The sequence below is a fragment of the Chrysoperla carnea genome, chromosome 3, assembly GCF_905475395.1.
Source record: "Chrysoperla carnea chromosome 3, inChrCarn1.1, whole genome shotgun sequence".
In the NCBI taxonomy this organism is placed as follows: Eukaryota; Metazoa; Arthropoda; class Insecta; order Neuroptera; family Chrysopidae; genus Chrysoperla; species Chrysoperla carnea.
In genome coordinates, this window is record NC_058339.1 from 8,317,390 (window position 1) to 8,328,809 (window position 11,420).

At 30.5% G+C, this 11,420-nt stretch overlaps 2 protein-coding genes and 1 non-coding gene across 3 annotated transcripts; 2 read left to right on the forward strand and 1 right to left on the reverse strand.

Moving 5' to 3' along the window:
• Positions 1–999: 999 nt before the first annotated feature.
• Positions 1,000–5,698, forward strand: LOC123296932 (probable Bax inhibitor 1). The gene is made up of 3 exons (XM_044878647.1): positions 1,000–1,191; positions 1,260–1,887; positions 5,485–5,698. Exons 1-3 carry the CDS (start codon positions 1,145–1,147, stop codon positions 5,521–5,523), a joined length of 714 nt encoding a protein of 237 aa, XP_044734582.1. The 5' UTR covers positions 1,000–1,144; the 3' UTR covers positions 5,524–5,698.
• Positions 5,699–6,887: 1,189 nt separating this feature from the next.
• Positions 6,888–6,960, reverse strand: Trnav-uac. The gene has a single exon. It is a non-coding gene; the product is annotated as a tRNA-Val (tRNA).
• A 1,556-nt stretch (positions 6,961–8,516) lies between these two features.
• LOC123296933 (mediator of RNA polymerase II transcription subunit 19) lies at positions 8,517–11,048 on the forward strand. The gene is made up of 3 exons (XM_044878648.1): positions 8,517–8,746; positions 8,857–9,113; positions 9,910–11,048. Exons 1-3 carry the CDS (start codon positions 8,566–8,568, stop codon positions 10,183–10,185), a joined length of 714 nt encoding a protein of 237 aa, XP_044734583.1. The 5' UTR covers positions 8,517–8,565; the 3' UTR covers positions 10,186–11,048.
• Positions 11,049–11,420: the final 372 nt, after the last annotated feature.

Below are 11,420 nucleotides of genomic sequence, written 5' to 3' on the forward strand. Positions count from 1 at the left end.
TTTGGCACTGGTAATCCCACGATTGATAATCATGTTCACCAGCCATTATGGATATAGTTGTATTTTTATATAAAGTTAGAGAATTACTTTAACATGTATATGGCTAGATATTAACTTTCAATAGCAAAATTTTTTGTCGCTCATTTTTACCATTACTCGATTTTTTTCAGTTAGGTGAAACCCTAATTTGAAGCTCAAATCTAGCGTCAAGCGTCATATTGACTTTTCTCAATTTCTTTGATAAATGTAAACACCCTTTAATTGTCTATATTTATTTTGTCTGTGACCAAAACTTACTAAACTACGATATCTACAGTTGATTGAAATGGCTGCGTTCAATTAAATGTTGATTTTCTTTATATTAAGTTTATTTGTTTAAATTGTTGATTGCAATAGAGAGAGACAGGGAGAGAAACACGCCTACAGTTTCTATTGCTTTTCCCAACGAGTATAAGATAGATGATTCGCGTATACAGGGCACGAATGCCATCTGGTATTTGGGTCCTGTAAATACTACTGTTTTTACAGCAGAATTACTATATTATTACATGGAGCAGAGTAGAAAAATCTGCTCAGACTAATGCCTTCTCCTTTCTTCTATCTTTTGCGCTTTTTCACGATGATCATCAAGTCTTGCACCTTGAACCACACATCTCATTCTTGTTCTCGCTTGAGAATTATCATTTTCGATACTGTCCGCCATTAAAAATATTATGTAACTAATTAAGTACAAGCGCTTGTCTCAATTTTTTTTATAAAAGTAAATTTATTCATTTTTTCCATAGAATTCAATTTTTTAGATTCCAGTGTCAAGCACTGGAATGATGAAACAGGTTATATTATTGTATGAACAAAATGAATGAACACAAAATCAACAATCACTGTGACCTAATTGACTACGGGGCTACGTCTATTTTTGTAGACATACGTAACCCTTTAAAAAACATTCTAGAACCAATCGTATGATATAAAAATATATTACGCAGGCCAATCAAAGTGTGTTATAGTAGAAAATATATGACAGTCTGACGTGTATCTTTAGAAATATCTTACATTATCTTATTTACCATTTCATTCTGCATTTAATCATTGAGAAAATTTCAAATTAAAATAATTGTGCGTTAAAAAAAAATAAATAAATAAAATGGCTTCAACATTAAATACATTTATAAATTCATTAAATAACAGACTGTAAGTACCTACATTTTTTTGGGTGTAATTTTTTTTAAGTTTTTTTATATGTTAATTCTTGTTATTAGGGAAGAACCAGTTCGACAACACTTAAAAAATGTCTACGCTTGTTTAACAATGTCTACATTGACGGCTTCTCTTGGAGCATTTGTTCACATATACACAGATCTAATGGCAGCCGGATTTTTAACAGCCTTGGGAGCAATTGCATTGTTTATTTTATTAACAGCAACACCAGATAATGGCAAAAACAGTCAAATTCGTATGTTATATTTGTTTGGTTTCACATTCCTTTCTGGACTTGGATTAGGACCATTATTGGAACATGTTATTATGGTTGATCCAGCTATTATTATCACCGCATTCTTAGGCACTACCATTGTTTTTGTTTCATTTTCGTTGTGTGCGTTGTTAGCTGAACGTGGACGTTGGTTATATTTGGGTGGAACTTTGATGACATTCTTGTCATCTTTAATGATCATGTCAATTGCGAATATTTTCTTTAGATCCGCATTATTGTTCCAAGCACATTTATATCTAGGCCTATTCTTGATGTGTGGATTTGTGTTATACGATACGCAAATTATCATCGAAAAACGTCGTGCTGGTAGCAAAGATTTTGTTAGTCATTCGTTGGATTTGTTCATTGATTTCATTGGAATATTCCGTCGTTTGGTGGTTATTTTAACACAGAAGGTGATTATTAAAACTAATAGAGATGATGATAGAGATGAATAATTTTTTTTCGTAAGTCTTAAATGTTTCCCTATTCTTATTACTTATTGTTGTTGTTTACTTTTAATCATGTATACGATGTTTATTTACATCATGGTCTATTCGACTATATTTGATGTAATATGATACATACAGGCGTAAACTAAATATTGACAAATATCTTGTCTAATAATCTTAATTAAAGAGAATTGAAAAAAATACACTCGAACCCGGACTTCTACAACTCGAATAGCCTAATTGGTAGGGCGCTTGACATGAATCCAAGAAGTTCGGGTTCGAGTGTATTTTTTTCAATTCTCATTAATTAAGTTTTCCTATTCATTTCATTTCAATTTTATTTTAAATATTTTTTAAGTATCGCGTGAATATACATGTTGTTTCATTATAAGTTACCTTAGTTGCATCATTACAAAAATTTAAATAAAGCAAATAAAGGTCAGGTGAACAGATACTTGGGTCCAAAATTCAAGGGGACTATGTAAATTAATCCAATTTCTTTTCTTTAAAATAGGGTATTATCGTTGTCATTTTACGTTGTCAAAAATAAATCATAAAATTTGAAAAAAGCTAAAATTTATGTAAAAATCTACTTAAATATTCTGATTTCGAGTCATAAAAGCACGCTTTTCTTTTAAAATATTAAAATTAAAAATCTTAATTTTTAAACTACATATCACGTAACCTAAAACGCGGGTAAGCCCTGCTGTGATGTCATAGCGGTATGAGTCATAGACCATCAGTTAGTTCATTGTAGACAGTTGGGTATAATATATACATTGATAAGTATTTATATTATAATCAGATGTCTATGAATATATCTGTCAAAGTTATTTATGTTATTTCGTATAGTGATATCCATATTACGTCATCAAATTGGATGGCCGCGTTTTTGACAGTTTAATAAAGGTTTAAAATTTTAGTTTTTGGCAAGAAAGCGTGTGTATTTTTCCGAAATAAATTTTTTGTGGCTTTTTATTAGCAAAATCAACATATTGAAGTAATTTTTCAAAAATAGTGGAATACCCTATTGTATGGCACAATATTTGGCATAGTTTTGCACAGTAATTGTATGGTATCATAGTGTTCGATTTTTAATGTAGAACTAACAGTTACCAGGCCGTTTCGCTGGAGAAATTTCAACTTTAAAATCAAATACTACCACGGTATAGCCTTCATTTCCCTTGGCCTCTCTTGTGTCACTTTTTTTTTCTCAACTTGTAGGTTTTAATTTTTTGGCTTGGAACCCTAATTTTTTGAAATAAAATACAGTTTATGTTACTTGCTTTATATTAGTGAATGAATTTCTAAAATCGGTCCAGTAGTTTATCTATTACAAACAAATAAAATTGTCTGTGTCAGCTCCGACGTAAGGGAGACTAGAGTTTACTCCTTAAGTATTGTATAGTGTGTTGTGTCCATCAGGTTATTGTCAGTTTCAAACAATAGATGCTTGCCTGTTATACGTACTATGCAGTATAATTTATATATGGTCAACCGAAAAAAAAACCTAAGACGTACCATGTACGTTGGCTGAGTAGTTATGTAGTCATTCTTTATCGATGGATAACAACTACACTGTGTGCTATGCCCGACAGATTATTGTCAGTTTCAAACAATAGATGGGAAACTTATTTCGACTTTATTACATTGCCGTAGAAGAACGCCTGACCCTTATCTATGACGAAACATTAGGCACGGGTTTTAGGAAATGAATTTACTTGAAACAACATGTATGTTATTAAATATTAAAACAAAGGAATTGTTTAAAAGATAAAAAATTGTTTATTCATTCTTAAACAAAAGTATGATATCATTTTAATCAGGTGAAATGAATTTTTTATCCTTAATATCTTATATATCTTAATATTATTATTTTTCTTGTATATTGGATTACTCTCCTTTAAAACCTCCATATAATTATTAACGAATCAAATGCAGAGAAAAAATTATTCATAAGGTTATCATTATTTTTAATAAGAATATATTATTTATAAATTTTAGTATTATTAACACTTATCATATTTACGGTATCTAAATTATTTTTTATTATGTGCATGATATAAATATTTATAAAATGACCTTGGCGTAGAGGAACATGACTATGTACTATCAAAGTTATTATTTTCTCTGAAAATATAAACTTATGGTACTATATCATAGGTCAAAAAGGAAAACTACTGATAATTAGGTTCGTACGCACGGTGGGAGGTGGGGTTGGCCGTCAAATTAGAGAATTTTAGCAGTAACCAAATTTTAAGATAGGTCACAAAATAGTACAATCAAAGATGTAACAAATTAAGGGGGGCTCAAATTTTATGACATTTCGAAGGAAGCATTAAATGAGAGCAGAGCTACCAGATTGTATAATCGAATACAAAAAGTGTATAATATGGTTATTTTTTGTATCCAGTTTGTACTGCAGATTGCCTCGTATAATTGGATACAAAAATAAAAATTCAAACGTCAAGTAAATTTTGTGCGAGTTAAAATACCGATTTGAGATAATGAGAGATCGAACATTTCTTAATCGAAATTGGCGCTCTCTGAGTAATATTCGTTACAAGTAAACGTAAAAGTGACTTTTTAGCCCAGCGCCACTTGCTACTGGAACTGCTTACAGACTATTTTTTAACAATTTTGTCGCTTTGTATAATGAGATTTGATTCTGTATAATTTCAGTGACCGAGCGGTATAAAATAAGTTGACTCTACTGGCAGCCCTGAATGAGAGGGAAAATAGGAGGACCTTAGTGATGTGACTCTGTTGCTCACGAATGTTTTTATTTTTATGTAATGTTGTTTTTACTTTTATAACCTAAAACAATATTTGATTAGTTTTATTTAAAAAATTATCAATTGAAAAGAGAAATTACTTGTTTAGGAGAAATCTTTTACAAACATAATATAGGTGCCCTACCATTTTGTAAAATTTCAAACGCGTGCTTCTTCCCGATTGGCACAATTCGAGTGTATGGTATATAGACTGTTCATCAGCTCCTAGTGTACGAAAATTCATGAACTACTAGTGGCTAATCCGATCCACGAACTTTTTTATGAATTTGCTTACGCTAAGTGTCAGCGCCTAGGGTTTCTTTTTTATAATAAATTATTTCTTTGATTTTATCACAGTACTCACTTTAGAAGTAAATTTTCAATATTTTCGAACGTTCTTCAAGGGTCACGAGGCCTTAACTCAATTGTTCCACCCCCTTGACCACCGTAGCAATTTAATAGCCTCTTTTTGTATATTTATAAATTAAAATTTGTTTGTTTCCAAGACAACAAGCTAGAATGATGTGAATTAAATTCAAAAATTTCTCTTTTTACACTTATTTATTTCGAAAACTAAGCCAAAACTCGAAAATTGGTATTCTTCATTTTCGACCATTATTGTTAACCATATTCTGTTGTCAAATCGTGGCGCCATGGATATCGTAATCGCTCTCCAATTGTTATCTAGACTTGTTATAAAAATGTTTTATCTTTATCATTAAATATTGAATGAATTAATGGGCGGTATAAATTTGAATCTAATGAATGATTTTGATTTTGTTTGCAGGAACAAAGTAATCAACAACGTAGCCGCAAGAGTCAATAATTAATTTTTGTTGAACAACATTTCTTTTTTGAATACCTTAAATAATTTTTTATTATCTCAATATATATTATGTATTTTAGATATTAGATTTAAGATTGAATGTTGTGGCAAATTATCAGTAAGGTTAAGTTATTGTTGTGATTCATTTATTTTTCAAAATAAATTTTTAAAATTATTTAATTAGAATTTGTAATACTGAGTTCATAAAAATAATTTCTTAATAATTTTTGTGTTTGTTTTTATATTTTTTAAATAGTAGGTAAAGGTAAAGATAGCGCTGTTTGATAAAGGTAAAATAAATTCGATTTTCTTTAGTTGGAAAGAAAATCAATGAAAAGGGCTTTGGAAAATCTATGGTCCAATCACAATTTTATCGAGTCTATGAGAAAATCAACTATTTCTTTTGGGAAATAAACAAACATGTTAAAAACAAAACAGAAAATTCCTGAGGGCGACACATAGACGCTGAGATAGTAATACGTGGGATTGAGAAATTGTTACCGAGACCCATCGGACTGGAAATAGAGTAGATCATAAATATTAATGTTAGGAGCCTTAATTAAGCTACAACAAGTCTAAACAAGATTTTAAAATGGGATTATTGCAGTGCGTTTTATTTTGCTGCTATAATCCCATTTTGTTTTCCATTCGTCTGTAATCTGTGTTCGAGACCGTGCTTAGAGATCGTTTTATGGTGGTAAGTATATGTTCTCTTCTTCAATTGTTGATACATTTATTGAATTTTCTACGCAACAAAATTAAAAATGTAAAATATAATTAATTATTAAAACAAATAATTGATTCATATAATCAATACATTTCAAGGTAATAATTTCTAGTTATATCTATAATATATACAAAAAATAGGGAAATGTAAACTAAATACATTATATAAAATAATTCTTATAATGACATCGGTTACAAATCTTGTTAAATGAAAGTTTTTTTATTTATTGAAGGGAATATTTTTTTGTACCTAAACTTTTCTTCTACGACTTTTAGCGTAAAGGATGGATCCTATGGACCCGTGAGTCAAATTCTCGATTATGATGACTTTCGAACTCAAAGTTACTGCTTAGGTCTTGGACACGCTTTCAAAATTTCATCGGACAGATAGACGGAGAGCTAAACGTAAATAGGTGCCAATTTTTTTGTTTCTCTTATCAATATTTCTTACCGTCACGAATTTTATACTATATATACTAAACTCTCGATTTATTATTCAGAGCCAGGGAATATTTATTTATATTAAATATAATATAATCCTAATTTATTATAGACATACAGGATATAAAGACATTTAATAAAACATTAAAAGCAAAATAATATTAAAAGCAAAATAATTTTAAACTATAAAAAACTTATGGTTCCATCCAGGATCGAACTGGAGACCTTCTGCGTGTAAAGCAGACGTGATAACCGCTACACTATGGAACCCACTTATGAAGACTAATAATTTATTAATACACATTTTAACATACATTCAAAATGCATATTAAATATATTACTTTTACGTATTACTAATTCTCCCTACCTGCCAAAAAAACGAGATTAGCTTTTTTGAAGTATACACAGGTTATATTGTTCTATGGGTATACACTTTGTGACCACGAATCTAGTAATAGTAGGGATCAGTGTTGCCAACTTTCAACTCTAAGGCCCACTAAACAGGCGATAGAAAACCACTAAAAAACAACTAGAGAGCAATAATATTGCCAGAAATCATATTAAATTATTTAAATTATTTTCCCACTAAATGTAGAAAATAGTAGAAAAAAACCACTAGTTTTAGTGGTAAAACTACTAAGTTGACAACACTGGTAGGGATATAGTCCCACTTTAGACGAGGGGGGTGTATCACTCAGGGGGCTCTCATTTGCGGGAAATTCAAATAGAACGATAATATTTCGTGTGTTTTAGATTTTAATATTCCTATATCCTTGTTTGTGACCATGGGGGATGGGTTCTTAATGTTATCAAAAAACAAAAATTCAAAGGAGTAGAACCGGAACGATCTTTTTTGGAGAGTACTTATTTATAAAACATTATAATAATATATATAACTATGTGTTGTTATTGGTCCAAATAGGTAAATAGGGAATAATATAGATCAATAAGTCAATTTGATGCTTGGCGCTGCTTTTATCAAAACGGCACTCTAATCGAAATTATACAATGTGATCAAATTTGACGCTAAAAATAGCTTCAAAGTCATCATAAAATCGTACCCTAAATAGTATTGTTAACTATTATATATCCGCATAAATATTAGGTCGTTTCAAAAATTTTGTCAGTTTTATGAGTCTACTTTAAACTGTAATATCGCAGTGAATACTTATTCAATTTAATCGAAATAAGAGTCATTTGAATCACTGTATTTTTGCAGAGGTAACACAAATCGATTAATTCCGTCAGCATAAAAATTAGGTGCTCGGAATTCGATAAAGTCGTTTTTGCCTATTCTTGAATGGCGAAGGTTCTACCGGTGAGAAAGTTGCCGAAGAGCTTGAAAAGATGGTTGTCGGTTGGTGAGAGGAGACCGGTGGATGTTGTCGTGGAGCAGGATCGGAATTCTTCTGTAGACCAGATGTAATAAGACGCTGATGTGACGGTTTGGCCAGAGTGCAAAAGCTTATAGTGTACCCACTTTTCGGGCTTTTTTACCTTTCCTATACGTTTTAAACCATCAAAAGGACAAAAAATTAATATTTAGTAAAAATGTACAACATCAATGTATAGGGAACAAAATTCCCTATCTATCAGTACATACCACGAGTGCCACGACCCACGACACGGTAGAATAAATATTTATTGAGTTATGGAGCTACAAAAACACATTTAAAACTGACAAAACCTAAAAATAAAGAGCTTTATGTTATATAGAATAGATGGTTTCATACGCATAATTGTAAATGAGGCTTTAACAAGAACACTAATAAATTCGGAATAATTCCTTATTGACGGTGAATACATACTACCGTGGCATTGGCTTGATGTGAAGTTTGTAGGTTGTTGTGTAGGGTTAATGGAAGATGAAGGAAGATGATGGCTGATCAGTTTCGTAAAGTAGAACAATATTCACCAAAATCGTCTCCAAGAGGGGCACGGTCCCCTGTTGTTTCACGTCAAGATTCGTCAGGAACATTAAAAACAACGATTTCTTTAGGAAAAAATCCATCTATTGTCCATAGTGGGCCTTTTTATTTGATGAAGGAACCTCCAGGTAATTAATAAAAACTTATAACTTAATTTGCTTTTTAAAATAAAAAAAAACATGTTTATTAATAATATCTAAATGAATTTTCATGCATTTTTTTTTTAATTATATTTTAGAAAAAAGTGAACTCACAGGTGCTACAAATTTGATGACATATTATGGTTTAGAACATTCATATAGTAAATTTAGTGGGAAAAAAGTTAAAGAACAATTATCTTCATTTCTTCCAAATTTACCAGGAATAATTGATGCTCCTGGCCAACAAGACAATAGTTCCTTAAGATCTGTTATTGAAAAACCACCAATTGGTGGAAAAGAAATTCTTCCTTTAACAAGTGTACAATTAGCTGGATTTAGGCTTCATCCTGGACCTGTAAGTAGAAATAAATTCAATTTCTACATCTTATAAAAAATTACTTACTTGAATGCTTCCAATAAATTTAAATTTATTTAATATTTAAACAAACTATTTTTACAAGTTTTATATCCCACAAAAAGCCTTTGCTTCCAAAAACAACAGGTTATGGGTCTAGTAACACTGCTTTGTTGTTTTTATTTTGGGGTCCGTATTATAAAACTTCTCGTAATCCGTAAACCAAAAAGTAGTGATACTGTTTTATTACGAACTGTGACGAGTACATTTTCCGTTTCTAAATGTCGAATAATAATTTGAAAAAGTAAACAAACTGATCGCTCAACGAGCGTTTAAAGCCCAATTTTAGAAGAACCTTATTGAGCTTTTGATTCCAAGCTCTACTGGCTTGCTTTAATGCATAAATGGCTTTATTTAATCGACATACCTTAGTACCATCTTCAAAACCTTCTGGGGGATTCAAATTTAGCTTTCCTCCGAAAGCTAACGTTTTTCGAAAAAATGTTTTAAACAAAAATTGCTAGTTTTTTTCTAATTTAAAATGTTAATCTATCTCTTATCGTTTAGGGTCTAAAATGGGCATTAAAAAAACCCGAAGAACTAGATCCAATCTGTTATCAGAACATGATGTCCCCCATCAAACTAAGCAAATTTTGTTTTAATTATTCTTTGATTGGTTAAAAGTTGGTAAAACAGTTAAGAGATACCAGTCTTTACCTTGCCTTTTAAACTGGCACTGAATAATTCTAGGAGTTTTTATTTATCGATGTCTTACAACTTGTTATAACATTTTCAGTTACCTGAACAATATCGCTACGTAAACCAGGCACCTCAAAAGAAGCATAAAAGTAAACATAAAAGACACAAACACAAGGATGGTGGTCCTCCAAGTCAAGAAACACAAATAACTGATGCAAATCAAGAAACGCATGAGAAGAAACATAAGAAACAAAAGCGACACGATGAAGATAAAGAACGAAAAAAGAGAAAAAAGGAAAAGAAACGAAAGAAACAAAAGCATAGTCCAGAACATCCTGGTGGACTCACTCCCAGTCAACATTCCAATGGTTGAACCCGGGATATTTATTTAATTTATAAATTAATTAAGACACAATACCATTTTTTTTTTTGTTATTAAAATTTCACATGTTTATTTCGAAATTATATTTCATAAAACTTCGTATAGCGTGGAGGAGGGCATTGAAAAAAGTTTTGAGCTAGCTTTAAACAGTGCATAGATATTCAATGTTTTTGCTCCTATTCAATATTCCAAAAAATTTCTTTAATCGATAGATGAATTCAGCTATTAATCGAAGGAATAGTCAAAATTATAATTTTTGACAAAATGGCAGCTTACCAAAAAAAAAATTCAAAATTCTTTAAAAAAATTTCAACTTTAAAGTGGTCTAAAATATCGAAATAATTTTCAGAAATCTTATTCCTTCGATTATTATCTGGGGAAAATATCTAAGAAGATTGTGTAAAACTTTGAAACATTTCAAACATTTTTCGTCAGGTCTAAGATCAAATTCACATGTACCAAAAATATTTTGACCTTTCGATCAATTTGCCGCCTAGGGCCATGACCAATGATGCCAAATATGTAACTCCTGTCCTGATCATGACTGCGAAATATCATAGATAAATCTTACTTCCTAGATATTGATTTCTGAAAATTCTAAGTTAGCTTGAGTCTCCTATAAACCCTGTAACACTTCAATTAATGCTAGAAGCTCGCAACTCAAATAAAATAGAATCCATACGAACCATTTTCGAAGAACATTGAAAAGTACGAATATTTTAGAAAAGGAGGCAAAAATAATGAAAATCTATGTACCGCAATATGTATTTTTGCAAAACTTATTTTCAAAACATACAATTTTTGTGGAAACGTATAAGAAATACTCTGAACGTCAAAGGAAATGGGATGACCTAACAAAACAAATACCACAATACTGGCAATGAAATTGTGTATTAGAAAATTTCAATTGATACAACTAAAAAGTACACAAAATTGTACATAATCTTAAATACCGACCTTTAGTTTAAAATATGAAAATGAAAATTAATTTATTGAAATGCAAATGAATTAAAAACAATCTTTGTAACATTTTCACTAACTTAGTGAGTTGAAGGAAAATATTCAGCAAAGTAAAAGTTTTCCCATCGTTTTTTTAAAAGAATTTGCAAACATTTTTTGATCAAAATCTTATTTCCCGAGTTTTTGGTATCGAATCTTTATTGTTTTTGTCCCTTTTCTGTCAGCCAGAGATTATTTCTTGAAAATTAAATCGAATATTTGACATG

Bases quoted from the DNA above. Each gene is read 5' to 3' on its own strand.
- LOC123296932 (XM_044878647.1), top strand. From the start codon at position 1,145: ATGGCTTCAACATTAAATACATTTATAAATTCATTAAATAACAGACT. The intron at 1,192-1,259 runs GTAAGTACCTAC...TCTTGTTATTAG, and splicing joins AATTCATTAAATAACAGACT to GGAAGAACCAGTTCGACAAC. The intron at 1,888-5,484 runs GTGATTATTAAA...TTTTGTTTGCAG, and splicing joins TGGTTATTTTAACACAGAAG to GAACAAAGTAATCAACAACG.
- LOC123296933 (XM_044878648.1), top strand. From the start codon at position 8,566: ATGATGGCTGATCAGTTTCGTAAAGTAGAACAATATTCACCAAAATCG. The intron at 8,747-8,856 runs GTAATTAATAAA...ATTATATTTTAG, and splicing joins TTTGATGAAGGAACCTCCAG to AAAAAAGTGAACTCACAGGT. The intron at 9,114-9,909 runs GTAAGTAGAAAT...TAACATTTTCAG, and splicing joins TTAGGCTTCATCCTGGACCT to TTACCTGAACAATATCGCTA.